General features: G+C 44.4%; 1 protein-coding gene across 1 annotated transcript; it reads left to right on the forward strand.

Annotated features, from left to right (window-relative positions):
• Positions 1-3211: 3211 nt before the first annotated feature.
• Positions 3212-15901, forward strand: STC1 (stanniocalcin 1). The gene is made up of 4 exons (XM_049710894.1): positions 3212-3556; positions 5577-5719; positions 6438-6649; positions 12802-15901. Exons 1-4 carry the CDS (start codon positions 3439-3441, stop codon positions 13070-13072), a joined length of 744 nt encoding a protein of 247 aa, XP_049566851.1. The 5' UTR covers positions 3212-3438; the 3' UTR covers positions 13073-15901.
• The last annotated feature ends 271 nt before the right edge of the window (positions 15902-16172 follow it).

The following is a 16172-nucleotide window of genomic DNA, read 5'->3' on the forward strand; positions in this document are numbered from 1 at the left end:
AAGCAAACTGATATTACTAACTAGTCTTACAACCGCCATTCTTTTCTTCCTTCAAACCATCTTAAGTACAATCAAAAGACCTTCCCCAGATACTAATTTCAACACATTTAACAATTCCTACTCAAGAACCCTTGACTCCTTGTTGCTTGCAAGATAGTATTCAAACTCTGAAGTCTGACATTCAAATTCCTTAGAAACTAGACATCACCTCCAGTGTTCCCAAGACTCTTCTATCATTGCTATATCAAAGTCCAAGAGGAGCACAATGATTGTGGACATTTAGAGGTCCTTGAACTCTGGGGAAGAAACTTTATTTCCATTGGGCATTTCTACTTAGGCTTCAGCTTCTGCCTTTGATGTTCTCAAATGCACTGATGCACTAATTAATATGCAAACCAATACGGCTGCCCACTATTGGACTTCTTCAGCTGACAGCTTATCTGTCATTGTGAGACACTTCACACACCCAGCTAGGAACCTCCAGGCACATGATAGTAAGTGAGTGAAATAAGGAGAAACTATAAATCAACATCAGAGAAAACGCAAAACACATCCTGACACTTGTGGCACAATCTGTTCTGGGGAGCACCAGAGCGTAGGGGAAAAATGTGGATGGTGGAAAGTAAGTCATCACCCTACAAAGCCAGTAGGTCAACACAGGGAAAGTCTAACAAGAGAAACAGCACTGCCATTAACAATAAACAATGGTTGGGACTTCCCTGGTGGTGCAGTGGTTAAGAATCCGCCTGCCAATGCAGGGGACACGGGTTCAATACCTTGGTCTGGGAAGTTCCCACATGCCATGGAGCAACTGGGCCCATGCGCCACAACTACTGAAGCCCGCACACCTAGAGCCAGTGCTCTGCAACGAGAGAAGCCACCGCAATGAGAAGCCCACACACTGCAACGAAGTGCTCACCAAGTGCTCACCCTGCTCACCACAACTAGAAAAAGCCCACGCGCAGCAACAAAGACCCAACGCAGCCAAAGATAAACATAAATATATAAATAAATTTATTTTTTAAAAAATAAGAAAAATAAACAATGGCTAAGGAGGCAGAGAATGTTGAGGAACAGAAATCCAAATCCTTGGGAATAATATGCATGCATCTGTCCTCTTTTTCTTTCTAGAAGAAAACACTGAATGACTATGTTGCAGTGCCACAGTGCCATACATCTACCACTCCTGCCTAAAGCAATAAAAACAACCTCTGAGATTTCCGGAACACAAGCGCTTTAAAAAATGAAATATCATGGCTTTTTCCTACATTCTTAAAAGGCACTAACAGCAGCTCACATCTTTCCTGCACTGACCCTTCCGTGAAGCCTTCCCCACATCTCTAGCCAATGTTGACCATGCTCTTCTCTTACCATGCAAGGTCCTGACATCCCGAACCTTTAGGAAATATGACTGGGGTTGACTGTCTTCCCAACTTGATTACAAGCTCCTCGATGATAAGAATCATTACTTTTCTTCCTTCTATCTCTATTCTCCTTTACCTTCCCCCACTCATCCACTAGCTCCCAGCCTAGAAGACACTTGACAAATACTGTCAGTTAATCTAAATTGAAAAACACTATTATTTAATGGAAATTTGAAAATTCCCTTTCTTTTCTTTGGTTATTCCCTCTATCCTTTATTTCCTCTATCTCTTTTTCTAGCAAACTTCATGCTTTCCAAACAACCTTTTTTTTTTTTTGGCAAGGGAACCTCTAATCACTCAGCAAGCTCACTCCCCACACACACATAGGGTTGATTCTTGGTTTGTGGTTAATAGGGTTGGCGCTCTTTCTTCAACCTTTGTTTGAAGATTGGAGGATTTACACAGAAGCCACTGGCTCTGTTTCCTTACAAGGTCATCTTGCCCCTCTCTGTATGAATCTCCAATGGCCCTTTCTCATTTACCTCCCCAAAATGTTTATAGGTTGTCTTGCTTAATCCTTTACTTCAACCCAGCCCTTAATGACCACTTTTCTACCCTAAGTCCTCTCTGAGATCATTAGCTTCCTTCACAAGTTAGTGACAAGCCTCAGTGTTGCCTACAACCCACTTATAAGAAAATATGAGCTTCTATCCTAGGCTTGTTTGTGATGCCACTGTAATTTTCTTATTATGTCTAGAGCTTATCTGTCTTTTCTCCTACACATTCTGGTCTCCTGCCCCTTCCTCCCTGTACTGTCCACCCCCTTACCCCTCCCCCTCCCCAAGAAATGAATTGGTTTACCCAGCAGATTTAGTCTTACTTTGGCCAGCTTATGGTTTCAACGTGATTATGAAGTTGTTGGGCTTGAATACACAGTTTATTAATTTCCAGGCATTCATGATGTCTCCCTGTTGAGCGTGGTGTACATAGGTGTGCGTGTGTCTACCTGTAGTAACTAACACTCTTGGAGTTTGTAGTCGTGATGGTAACAAAAAAGATGGAGTCGAGGTTAATTTGTGTTACTAGAGAATCATAGTTTTAGAGGCGTAAAGAATGCTAGACTCCAACTTTGGCATTTGACAGATCGGGAAACAGGTAGAACAAGGTAAAAGGACTTGACCAGGGTCATAGAGCTAATCAAAAGAGGAACTCGGGCCACAGCTCAGAGCTGTCATATTCCAGTCCATGAGGGCCCTTCCCCCTCCTATCTGTCCCTTCCCAAGGGGTCATACATGTGAAAACTCAGGATGTCCACATACAACCAAAATGCCTCACAGACCTGTAAACATACTTAAACTGAGAAGACAGGGAGGTATGGTGTATGTAGCTTACAACACAGAGAATGGGCTGTGAAAATGATAGAAAAACTGCTATAATGAGGCTAAATTCGAATCGAAAGAGACCACACTACTCATCCTGCCTGTGCTGCCCATTCCTCCCCATAGCACATTTTTTAAAAGAGATGGATAGATTTCCCAAGGCACCTTGTTGAGATGGTCATATGATCTCCCTTTCGTTAGATCAATACAAAGTCATCCCTTAATTCTGTGAAAACAGCTTTTTCACACATCTCTGCACACACAGTCACACACACGTATAAGACATTGGCAGCAGGTACTTTTAATTTGCTGGAAAATATTTCTAAGAAGTCAAACAGCTCCAGCCCAATGAGCATGCCCTCCGATTGGCTGGCCAGACCAGTTGAGGGACCTGATTGGTCCCTGATCCTGAGGACCGATAAGAACGGCTATAAAATCCCTGGGTGCAGCTCTTGGGCCCCCAGTTTGCAAAAGCCAGAGGTGCAAGAAGCAGCGACTGCAGCAGCAGCAGCAGCAGCAAAAGCGCCAGCAGAAGCAGCATCAGCAGCAACAAAAAGATCCTCATCAAATCCTCACCTAGGCTCTCAGTGTATCCAGATCCACATCTTCACTCGAGCCGGGAGAGGGAAAGAGGAAAGGGGGGGGAGGAAAAAAAAAAAAAAAAAACCAACAACTTAGCGGAAACTTCTCAGAGAATGCTCCAAAACTCAGCAGTGCTTCTGGTGCTGGTGATCAGTGCTTCTGCAACCCATGAGGCGGAGCAGAATGATTCTGTGAGCCCCAGGAAAGCCCGGGTGGCAGCTCAGAACTCAGGTAAGCGGCAAACCCAGGACCGGTTTCTCCCCCAAAGAGCTGTCCTCATTTGCCTCTCGCTTTTGCAACTGTGTCTGTGACGGCTGATCTTGATAATAAATGTGCTTCATGCCTGATGGCAATAAACTGCCAGGGTAATCCAATAGCCTTAGGAAGTGGAGCTCCTTTGTTTAATAAATTGCATGCAACTAACGAAGAAGCTGGGCGCTCTGCTGAGGGTATTTCATTGCATAAGCCTAGCCTGATTGCCTGAAATCTGGCACGTACCCTCTTGGGGGGGAGGGGGCGGGGGAAAGACTTGAATGTTGGCATGCTTCAAAGCGCTCTCTATACTTTCCAGAAGCTGAAGCTGATCTTAAGGTGAGACGTGACTTGTCTGATGCTGTCCCTCTTTCTTTACCCTGAAGACCCTATAACTTGACTTCCCTGCCCCTCCAGAGAACACACAGAAAGCTCCCTTTGCAGACTGATTTACGGAACCATAGCCCTCCAGTCTGACAAATCCAGGGCAGATTCAGAGAAAACCCTACACATCCCACCCTCGACACTGTTCCTTCTGTCCCTCCCTGCTCTCTCGGGCTCCATTCAGTCCCCACACAGCCCCGTGGCTAGAGAGCCCCTCGAAAAAGAGTATCTGTGAAACGTAGCAGCTATTTCTCCAAGGGAGAGGTCTCACTCTAGCCCTGACTCCTTGAGCAGTTAATTGTGTATTATCTTGGTCTCTAAAGGAAAAGAGTCCTTAGGAAGCCGGCATTGACACCTCTGTCTTTGGACTTCGCTTGTCCAGCTTGCTCCCCTTCCATGACTGCTCTCTCTCCCCCAACTGTCAGCAAAGATGGGCTCGCAGGTGTCCAAATGCTGCAGACGCTTGCTCCCCTCGGAAGAGCACAGGTCCCTGCCGAGAGGAGGGCTTTGCTTCACTTCCTTTTGTACTTAGTTGCTATAGAGATGCAGTGATTCACAATTCAAGCTTGCCAAAAACAATAGCAATCCTAATGCATATTAAAACTGCTTAAAGCAAAGTTATCATTTGAACCCGTGGAAATATATAATTAGGGAAATGACTTGTAACATCCCAGAGGCTGCGGGTGGTGGGAGGGGGAGGGGCCGCCTAACCGAACCGTGCTTTTGATCTCAGAGGAGACTCCTATGGTATGAAGGCTGCAGATCATTTCTCGCGGAGCTGCCTGCCAGAACACCCCTCTTCTGTAGGAGAGAAATTACTTTTATGGAAGATCTTATCCAGAATGTAGAAAGCCTCATGCAAGTTCTCTGCGGTTTTCTTCCAGTCTTGCACAAGTGTTGCCTTGGCCTGGTTATTCTACACCTGTGTTTCTCTTTTTTTTAAAAAAAAGAAAAAAAAGGCTTTTAATATGAGAGAGATTATGCATACCTCTAAGCACTGTCCTATAGTGGGGGGTTGGGATGAAACATGAACGGATCAGATTTCTTTCTGCCAATAGGAAGGTAAGTTAAAAGCCCTAAATCAGAAGGGTCTCCTAGTGGACTCCTGGCAAATTCTTCTCTGCCATTTAGACCAAAATTCCATCCTTATGACTCTGGAGTGTATTTTTTGGAAGCCAAATGGATTCCCTGGTCCTTCCTCCTCCTAAACTTGACCACCCACCACTACCATCTACCTTCCCATGCTTTCAGCCTTTAAGGGATGCCCTTGGACTCTGCAGAGCTGCTGTAAGCACTGGGCATGCCTCACACTCCAACCTTACTTTTCCAGCCACCCAAACTGTGTGTGATGGTGAGACCAAGAGAGTGTATCTCCGAGGGAAAACTCATTCCCTTCCTCCATGTTCTCTGGTTCTTACAAGCAAAAGGGATCTGTCTGTCCCCTCTCTTCTTCACTCCCACCCCGCTCGGAAGGGTTCTATCTACTGGCCCCATCACAGACTTCTAGGATAAGTTCTTCCGACCCCTTTTGCTTGAATTTTGCCTCCACATCAGCTTGATCCCTCCAGACTGTCCTCACCGTTTGACCCAGATTGGATGGATTTGTCTCTTTCAGCTGAAGTGGTTCGCTGCCTCAACAGCGCTCTGCAGGTTGGCTGTGGAGCTTTTGCATGCCTGGAAAACTCCACCTGTGACACAGATGGGATGTACGACATCTGTAAATCCTTCTTGTACAGCGCTGCTAAATTTGACACTCAGGTAATAAGACCTTGACCCCTGCTCACAACTGGCTGCTTGTCTTTAACAGTGTATGAGGCTATTATTCTTAGGAGCCGGGCTCGTAGGGAACCGGCTCTGCTTCTCAGCCTCCCCAGTCTAAATTCTCATCTCAATTCTCAACGTGTGTACACACACACACACACACTTTTGGCCAAGAAATAGGTTCTATATAAGCCACTCTCCACCCACTCTAATACACAATTGTAACAGGCTGACAGAGGCTGTCTTCTAAGGGAGGGGTGATGAGCGGAAAATCTTTGCCTCTTCAAGAGGAAATAAAAATGTTCTTCTAACAAAGAAGTTCTTCTCACGAAGAGCCGGCATACTAGCTTTTTTTTTTTTTTTTTTTTGGTTTTTTTTTTTTTTACTAGCTTGTGATTTGAGTTATCAAATCTCAATCCCAAGAATACAAAACTCTAGTATGGCTATTTTTAGGCTGAAGGGTGGTTGTTTATGGTTCATCTCTTTTGCTCATCTCATTTCATTTCTATGTAGCTCAATTCTCAAGGTAGTCTAAGGGAATAGGGACTTTTAAAAAATCCTGGTCGCAGGGTACAGTTCGCTTATTGCAAGGACATGCAGAGAGGGCCATGAGACAGCGCCGAGGTGAGCCCCCTTCAGTTCCACATAGCATAGGCCCTGTCCTCTCTTGTCAGCTCAAGCTAAATCTTGTCCTCCTACCCCCCTTCCTCGGCAGGGAAAAGCATTTGTCAAAGAGAGCTTAAAGTGCATCGCCAACGGGGTCACCTCCAAGGTCTTCCTGGCCATTCGGAGGTGCTCCACTTTCCAGAGGATGATTGCCGAGGTGCAGGAGGAGTGCTACAGCAAGCTGAACGTGTGTAGTGTCGCCAAGCGGAACCCTGAAGCCATCACGGAAGTCGTCCAGCTCCCTAATCACTTCTCCAACAGGTACAAAATGAGTCCACTCGTGTGGCAGTTCGGGGGGAAGGGGAGTGGTTGGTCGGCAGAACCAGACACAGAAGGAGTTAAATTGCCACAGTGATGCTCTTATTTTAGCTTGCAGTCTTCCCAGCTTTTGCAGGAAAAAAATATGTTTGTGATTGGTTGTGACAGCTCAAGCAGCCTGGATTTTTTTTTTTTCACTGTTATAGGAAAAGTCTCTCCATGCAGCTAATAGAAAACTTCATCTGCAGCATCCCTGGGTGCATTGTCTATTTCCTTCCATAAGCCTGAAGGCAATTGTGAAGTTTATGGAAACAAGATTCTGAGACATCAGATTGGGCTGAAATCATGACTATGCACAGTACAGTTGGCCATTATGAAAACCTTGGTCACATGTCATAATGCAGAGTTTTAAAACTGCATATATTTGAGTCCATCCTAAGCCCAATCAGATATTTCGCCGGGTAGCCCAGAGCGAACCATCTGACTTTGGTGGGACTCAAATTTCCTTTGTGAAAAGTGAAGTGGCTAGACTAGATGATTCCCGTGGTCCCTTCCAGGTCTGTTATCCCATATGTCTAGTCCAAGATTTCCTGGAAGGGTGTTCTGGTGACTCCCCAGATCACATTCTCATCTTGGTATTCTAAACGGATCCCAAGCCGCTGAGCTAGTAATATCTGAGCATCGTGCCTTTCTGTGCCCTTGACTCACTGTCTTTACCAGCCAGGTGTGAACATCTTAAGACATGAGATGGCAGACATGCTCATTCCAAGGCGTAGAAAGTTTCCTGGCAAGACCTGGGCTTCCCCATCCGTGATCAAGTTCAGAAAGGTGCTGATGGGGCTAGCATGGAGGCATGGTAGGGGCAGTGCAGAAGGGTCAAGTTCAGCCTGCTGTGATGCCACTGACTTGACTCCTAGTCCTGAAGTGCTATGATTCTTTGACTCTCCAGCCAAATCTGCACATATTCACAAAGGTCAGACCTTAATGTGCTATTCTGACCACAGCGGCGCTAACGCAGACTTACCTGATTAATTTCCTAGCCAGATGCTGCCACCCTTCTTCAGATACTGGCAATAACCTAGTCCTTCTGGGGCTTACCAGTGGGTTAGTCATGTACATACATGCAACTGGAAAACGGGAGAAGTAGCTCCTCCTCAGGGAAAGGTTAAGGCCTCTGACTGTTAAACTTTGTAAATTTCTGATTCACTCTTAACTACAGATCACTGTTCTTCAGAACCTCATGTCAGTTTATAAAAATCGTTTGTTCAGTCCTTGAAAGTGACTCTGTCATGGTCCTGATTTTCTGAGAACAGGAAAATCAAATTCAGCATTTATCTCAAGTGCCCTGTCTCTTTAGTATGTGTTTATGTGGTAGCTGGGGGGCAGGAATATGTTAGCACAGTCGTTATTCTAAGTTTTGATCTTTAATGGTCCAGTGACAATTCATGATCTATAATATGGCCTGTGGCCAGTTTTGAGACAATACTAATATCTCTAATTCAACTGGGGTAGCGTCTTCCATTAGGAAGAGGAGGTCTTACAGAAAGGAGAATACAGATTCTGGACCAGTGATCCTAACAATCTAAGAAGAGACTAGTAATAGGAGTTTTTAACCAGGCCGTTGTTCTTTTCAATAGGTGCCTTGTTTTCACCACCTTTAGAAAAGGGTCACAGGAGTCTCGTTATCTCCCTTTATCATCTTAGAAGAATCATCCTTATTAAGGAAGGTCATCTCTTGAAGACTAGAATCCTCCAGGCAGCTCTTACCTTCCTCCAGTTACTTCACTCAAACTGGCTAATGTTATTCCTGCTCAGAGCTAGAGATTTCCGGTTCCATGCTGGGCTCGATTTGCTCTATTTAAGCTCCTCACTCCTCTGAAACATCCTGCTTTCCCAGCCTCTGTCCCACCATAGATACACACTACGTCGTGCCAGTTGGCAAAGAATTGTGAAAGGAAGTAGTTACAGGTTCATTCCACCTTCCTGTGACTTATCTAGCATGAGATTTGGGCCTGGGAGAATCCAAAAGCCTGTGACTGGACCAGGAGCCAGAACAGGGAGGTTTTCCATGACAGAAATGCACTTAGAACACAAAGGAGAGCTGGAGTGTCCCCCTGGCTGAATTTGTAAACTCTACTTTCAACCATGAGGGAAGCAGGCACAATTGATCAGGCGGGCTGGACAGCATGAGGCCTGAGAAGAAATTAAACCAATCCAGATCCAGATGGGAAAACTGACAAAGCTTCCAACTCTCTAGGGCATGGATAGGGAACAGGAAACAGAAGAATAATATTGATCAAGGGAAACAAAGGACTATTTATAAACCTTCACACAGAACGTTCCTAGGCAGTATGTGTGTATTTGGGTAAGCATGGCTGAAACAGTAGCTATGGAGAATATCTGATCTTATTCTTTACAGAGGAAAGAAGTCAGTGATGGAATTTTCAAAGGGGGAGGAAAGAAACATGCTTTAAAGGGTCCTTCCAGGCTGGGCGATCCGAACACTTAGCCCATTAAGTCTCGGGAGTACATCCCACCACCACTCCCCATAAAGATGAAGAAAGGCATCTTCTTAAATAGTTGTTAACTCTTCCTGCCAAGGATGGGCCTTAAGCAGAGCTGCACTATTTTTTTGTTAAATTGAGAAGGTGCGTACATACCGAACCCCAGAAACACAAAATGTCATAGCTGGAAATGACCATAAAGGTTATCTAGACTAACTGCCTCATTTTACTGATTAAAAAACAGAGACCCAGAGAGAGGGGCGACCTGCTGAAGGTCACACAGCTAGTGAATGACAAGAGTTGAGCCTACAATTCACATGGCCCTGAGCCAGGCTATGTGATTTCCACTTCAAAAATGGCAGCCACTAAAACCTGCAGATAAAATCCACAATCCAAAAATGGAATTCCAAGTAGAATGGAATAAATGTACCCCCTGGTGATCAACAATTAAATTTGTGTACAGCTCTCACCAAGAGCTATAGTAACATCAAGTCTTGGTCCAAGACAGTGATCAAGGCATACATGACAATTGCTAAATCTCTTCAATAACCTCACTGAGTGGCTTAGAGATAGGAACGGTCTGTCTCATCAGCCCACACAACCCCAGAGGTCAATGCCATATTCTGGCCCTCAGTAGAGAGGTGTGGGATTAATCTATTGCTTGCTCAGGCAAACGGTGTTGTCATCAAGGCAGCCTGATAGGTTTCCCACACTTGGAGGAGCCGCTACTGGAGCCATGGCTGTTATCTATTCCAAGGAGCTCTCTTAGCCTGCCCTGGCTGAGGTAACCAGCTCCACGGGAGAAGCTAAGGGTAGATTTGGGAGGAGTCGCTAAGAACAGTCAGGCTGGCAAGGGTCATCCTCAAGAAGCACCAAGAACAGGTGGCCTGTCGGGGCCAGCAGAGAAAGTAACAGTAAAGGTAGGCTCTCTCAGAGATGGAGAAGAGGTGTTTTGACAAAGTGGGGGCCAGAGGAACGCGTCTGACCTTAAAGAGGTGAGGCTAGTTACAGAAGCTTAGTTTCCTTACTGGTGTTAGACTTCTTCAACCAGACTAGAGTTTTCCATGTTGATATAAGGAAAGATCATCCTCTCCAGCCCATTTGGAAGATCCTTTGGTGTGAACAGTTCTTTCTTTCTAGAAGTGGAAGGGTTAACTTCTAAGTTATAAAGTCCTTATTGAGCGGCAGGAAGATGAGGGGTCAGAAACCTTTTTCTCTAGGATTTAATCACCGTTTGAAATAGACAAAGAGATCATGGGGACCCACATCCTAGCAGAGCCCACGAGATGCCTGGGGATCTGTGTGGGTGTGTAGATGTCTGAAGCTAATGGTACAAAGTAGTTTATTCTCAGTTTTTCCAAAACCACTTTTCTCCCCATTTCCCCATCCAAGTGAGATCTGCTTTGACTCATGTGCTTTATAATTCCAAAGGGTTGGAAAATGTGTCTCTGTGCCAGGGAATCCCAGTTTTACCAACAGCTGGATATAATCCTCCCTCGTGGGAGGGGTAGAGCCAGGACTATATCAGAGACCCAGACACATTTCTCCCTCTGTCCCCAGCTTGGTTCTGCTCACTCACAGAAGGGTGATGGCTTTGCTTCAGTGCCCACATTCCACTCTATTTACTGTACATCCTTGAAAGGACCTCTCTGGGGGGTTAAGTTATTCTGGAAAGATGTTTGATCCTGTGCTCTGTGAGGTGAGTTAAAAATAAACAGGTTTCTTTTCACGGCAGATCTTGTGGTCCGGCAGTCCTAGGGCTCCTCTGAGGAAAGGGTCTCTCCACATAAATGCTGCAGACCACCGTCATTAGGACAGTCCCTAATTAGTGAACACAGAGCTAATGGGTTCTGACAACTGCCACCTCGAAATAGAGCAAATGCATCCCAATTCAAATTGGGAAATACCCGAAGTGTCCTCCCAAATAATAGGATGAGTAATTTATATGCCTTAACTAGTAGAGAGTTTACTGATAAAAGGTCAATGACAAGGTTTAAGTGTGTTCTCTATGTCATAAAAGACTCCATCTTTTTTTTGGTAGTTTCCATGCTGTCTAACCCATATGTACTGATTTTTCAAAAACCTGCATCAAAGGGAGTATTGCCTAGGACTATTTGCTGTACAACATTTACACAATTGTTTTCACATCTTCTTCACTGTCACCTTATGTGTGGAAACATGTCCTGTGACTATTTTAAATGATTAAACCATGGTCTTCAGGAAAAAAATATATTGAGACAGTTTTACCCTTTCTGAGCCGTAACAGTTAGCTGCAGCATTTTGGAGGCTTAAAGAACTTGCACCAAAGATGAAGGAAATTTATACCAAACATAAATTCTTTTGTAAAACTTACCAGAAGACCTACAGATAATTTTTTCTTTGGGGAATCATGACATTGGAAAGAACTCTATTTGGAAAGCTCCATTCTCTCAGTGGCCACAAAATAAATCAACACAATGACAGTGTGCAGACACTATAGCCCTAGGACATGGCACATGAGGGATACAAAGAATAAGGACACATGTCCTGCCTTCAATAAGTTTACAGCCTAGTCAGGAAGATAAAACCATCAATAAACCATCAAATGCTGACCTGTACGATGGTAACCCAACATCTATAAAACATCCCAAAAAAGGAGAGGGCAGCACAATCTAGAGCAGTGGGAGAAGGCTTCTTGAAACTATTGAAGCACACACCGCTAAGGATCACCAATCTTTCTATTTAAATATCCTTGTTGCCTGGCATCTGGCCCTCTGACTGCAATATACCTTTGCAAGAAGACTGAAAATGAGGTGAGACAATAGCCTTCAGAGAGGCTAGCCAAGTGTATGACAGGGAAATTAGACTGAGTAGAAAAATGCATGAGATACTGAAGACAGGGATCTCCTTTAAAAACAGAAATTTAGGGACTTCCCTGGCAGTCCAGTGGTTAGGGCTCCACACTTCCACTGCAGGGGGCGCCGGGTTTGATCCCTGGTCAGGGAACTAAAATCCCACATGCCACTCGGCACGGCCAAAAAAAAAAAGATAGAAATTAATCAGAATATGCACGCGCGCGCACACACACACACACACACACACACACACACACACAGACCACCAAGAAAAAGAAAGATCGCAAAGAGGCACCAAAATAACTGCAAATGATTGCATCCATGTGCAATGACTATTAAAACATAAGTGTGAGGGTTGGGTCACCTCATACATTTGACTAAGTCCTGCTTCGACCACTAGCCCACTGTATGACCTCAGACAAGTCACTTCAGCTCTCCAACCTTAAGTTTCTTCTCTATACAGTGAAATGATGAAAGAGTCATTAAATCGTCTCTGTGATCCCATCTAGCTCCACGATTCTCTCTTTCTAAACATTTTAGACATCGCCACGAGCCTACTATTCAAAGTACGATCTCAGTCTCCTGAGCTCGAAATGTGAACACAGAGCTGTCTTGCGCTGGGTGGTAAATCCAGGCAGCGCAAGCACTCACACTAAGAAGACACTGCCTAAAGGTTAGAAGCAAAAGCCACCTTCAGCTGAGGCAACTATTCGTGGGTGCTTCATCTGGCCATTCAGGACGGGTGTTGACTGGAGCCCAGATGAAAGCCTGGGTCTTGCCTTGCTCTCACTGAATGACCCTCTCTTTCCCAACGCAGATACTATAACAGACTTGTCCGAAGCCTACTGGAATGTGACGAAGACACAGTCAGCACAATCAGAGACAGCCTGATGGAGAAAATCGGACCCAACATGGCCAGCCTCTTTCACATCCTGCAGACAGACCACTGTGCCCACACACACCAGCGAGCTGACTTCAACAGGAGGCGTGCCAACGAGCCACAGAAGCTGAAAGTCCTCCTCAGGAGCCTCCGAGGTGAGGTGGCCTCTCCCTCCCTCATCAAACGCACCTCCCACGAGAGTGCATAGCCGGGGAGAGGTATTCACAACCTCACCAAACTACGATCATTTTAAGGGTGTTCGCTCACCAACTTCGAGTGTACTGTGCCTGGTTTGATTTTTTTTAAGTAGTTCCTATTTTCTATCCCCCCCTTAAAAAAAAAAATTGCATGAAACTAGGCTTCTGTAATCAATCTCTCAACATTCTTCAATGGCGGCATTCTCACCAACAGAACACGTGTGATCTTTTCTGCCTCTCCTCAGGAGAAAGTGGTCTCTTTTACCACTTTCCTCTACCAGGTCTTTTCCCAGCTCCCCTCCAATGACTCTCAAACACAAAACATTCATGTAATTCCCCAGACTTTGTCATTTGAAGATGTGGAACCCTTTAGAATGGTTGCCCCAGTAGAGTTAGCTGGTAAGAAGCAACTTAATTTAAATGCATGTCTTAAAACGCTCATAAAGATGCTCAGTGGAATTCGTGTTATGAATCTGTGCTGGCCATGGACGAATATGAATGTCATATTTGAATTCTTGATCTCTCATGAGCTAGTGTCTTATGGTCTTGATCCTCAATGTCTAATCTCCTTCCCAACACAGTTACCAAATTGCTCGAGCCTGGCTCTCCAACCAGACTTGGAGCCTGCCTCTTCTTGCATCTAATGAAAAACAAAAAGCTAACATCTCTATGTACTGTAACTGCTCAGAGCTTTAAAAGTATCTTTAACAATTGTCTTAAATCCAGAGAATCTTAAGGTCTAACTGTGGAATATAAACAGGTGAAAACTAATGTACTGTACATAAATTCCAGAGGACTCTGCTTCAACAAAGCAGTATATAATAACTTTATTGCATATAGATTTAGTTTTGTAACTTAGCTTTATTTTTCTTTTCCTGGGAATGGAATAACTATCTCACTTCCAGATATCCACATAAATGCTCCTTGTGGCCTTTTTTATAACTAAGGGGGTAGAAGTAGTTTTATTCAACATCAAAACTTAAGATGGGCCTGTATGAGATAGGAAAAACCAACAGGTTTATCTGAAGGACCCCAGGCAAGATGTTAATCTCCCAGCCCACCTCAACCCAGAGGCTACTCTTGACTTAGACCTCTCCTGAAACAGCTCTGTCACATCCAACTGAGAATTACAGGAACCAAAAAGAGCATCCCTTTGGGCTTGGACCACTTAGAGTGTGATAAGGCCTGCTATACCTTGGGAAGTGGCAGTTCTTGACTTTCTGCCTTTCATCAGGGCCTGGTACATCTGGCAGCCTGATGATGGGGTAGGAGGCTTTCCCTTAACTCAATCAGGAATGAGTCAATCAGCCTTTGGGTCTTTAGTTTGGGGGACTTGGGGCTGAGGGGGTATAAATAACCCTGGGCTGTCCAGCCTTAATAGACTCCTCTTACATTTTTGTCCTGTAGCACGCTGCCTGCCAAAGTAGTCCTGGCAGCTGGGCCATCTCTGTAGGATTGCAAAAAAGAAAAAAGAAAAAAAAAAAAATGAAAGAAAGAGGAAAAAAAAGAGCTGGCGGTTTGATCATTTCTGCCGTGATGTTTACAAGATGGCGACCACCAAAGCCAAATGATTAACCTAGCTATGAACAACAGTAGTTTCTCAGGGTCACTGTCCTTGAACCCAACAGTCCCTTAGGAGCGTCACTGCCCACCAAAGGTCAATGTTGAGAGAGGAAGAGGGAGGAGGGGTAGGACTGTAAGGGCCACTCCAAACTCGCTTAGGTAGAAACCATTGGTGCTTGACTCTCACTAGGATAAACTCCAGATTTGCCCAAATCGAGTGTTAGGGATGCTGGTGGGAGGAGGGAGGGCACATCCCCAGAAAAACGAAAAGCAATACAACTTTACCACAAAGCCTTTAAAACCAGTAACGTGCTGCTCAAGGACCAAGAGCGAATGCAACAGACCCAGCAGCAGCACAAGCGTGGCTGCCTTTGTCCCCACACAGCCTCTCAGCGTGCTGACATCAGATTGTTAAGAGCATTTTTATACTCAGAACTGTCCCATCCCCAGGTCCCCAAACATATGGACACTGCCTTAGCCTCTTGGAAATCAGGTAGATCATACTCTAAGTTGACTATCCCTCTCCCTCCCTCACCCATTCCTCCCCTGCAGGCAAGGCTGGCTTCTCCAAACCAGAAAAGCTATTACAGTTTTGTGTGTTGTGTCCATTTCTCAAACCCACTAAGCCAGGACCCCAATGCAACGAGTAGTTCATGAGTATTCCTAACAAAATTCTCTCTTACTTCCATCCAGTGGATTCTCTTTGATTTGCTGTGACCTCTTCAAACCGTGGTACCCCCCTCCTTTTCTCCCCACAATAATATTTATATATGTATCTATAATACATATATCTACACATATGGAAAGAAGCAGTTCTCACAATGTTGCTAGTTTTTTGCTTCTCTTCTTCCCATCCTGCTCCCTCCAAGTCCCCCTTAAACTTCCAAAGCTTTGTCTTGTGTTTGCTGCACAGAGTGATTCCGGGGCTGACCTAGACCAGTTTGCATGATTCTTCTCTTGTGATTTGGTTGCACTTTAGACATTTTTGTGCCATTATATTTGCATTATGTATTTATAATTTAAATGATATTTAGGTTTTTGGCTGAGTACTGGAATAAACAGTGAGCATATCTGGTATATGTCATTATTTATTGTTAAATTACATTTTTAAGCTCCATGTGCATATAAAGGTTATGAAACATATCATGGTAATGACAGATGCAAGTTATTTTATTTGCTTATTTTTATAATTAAAGATGCCATAGCATAATATGAAGCCTTTGGTGAATTCCTTCTAAGATAACAAATAATAATAAAGTGTTACGTTTTATTGGGTTTTTTTTTCCCCAATGTCTTTCATTGTTATTCTTTAAAAAAACTTCTTGAATGAGACTTTCTGAACATGAAGTTAATGGCTGATTAGTTTCTTTAAAGTCACTAACGAAGTGCCAATATGTAAATGCATATACTTTAGATGCACATTCTCCGAATGTCCTCAAAACCATTACCCTCACAGTAAACTGCAACCCAAACTCCTTACAACGCGAGAAGAAGCTTTATGGTCTGGCTCTGCTCAGATCTCCAGCCTCAAGACTCACCCTTCTGTTC

The sequence above is a fragment of the Orcinus orca genome, chromosome 6 (genome assembly GCF_937001465.1).
Source record: "Orcinus orca chromosome 6, mOrcOrc1.1, whole genome shotgun sequence".
NCBI lineage: Eukaryota > Metazoa > Chordata > Mammalia > Artiodactyla > Delphinidae > Orcinus > Orcinus orca.

Bases quoted from the DNA above. Each gene is read 5' to 3' on its own strand.
- STC1 (XM_049710894.1), top strand. From the start codon at position 3,439: ATGCTCCAAAACTCAGCAGTGCTTCTGGTGCTGGTGATCAGTGCTTCT. The intron at 3,557-5,576 runs GTAAGCGGCAAA...TGTCTCTTTCAG, and splicing joins GGTGGCAGCTCAGAACTCAG to CTGAAGTGGTTCGCTGCCTC. The intron at 5,720-6,437 runs GTAATAAGACCT...CTTCCTCGGCAG, and splicing joins CTGCTAAATTTGACACTCAG to GGAAAAGCATTTGTCAAAGA.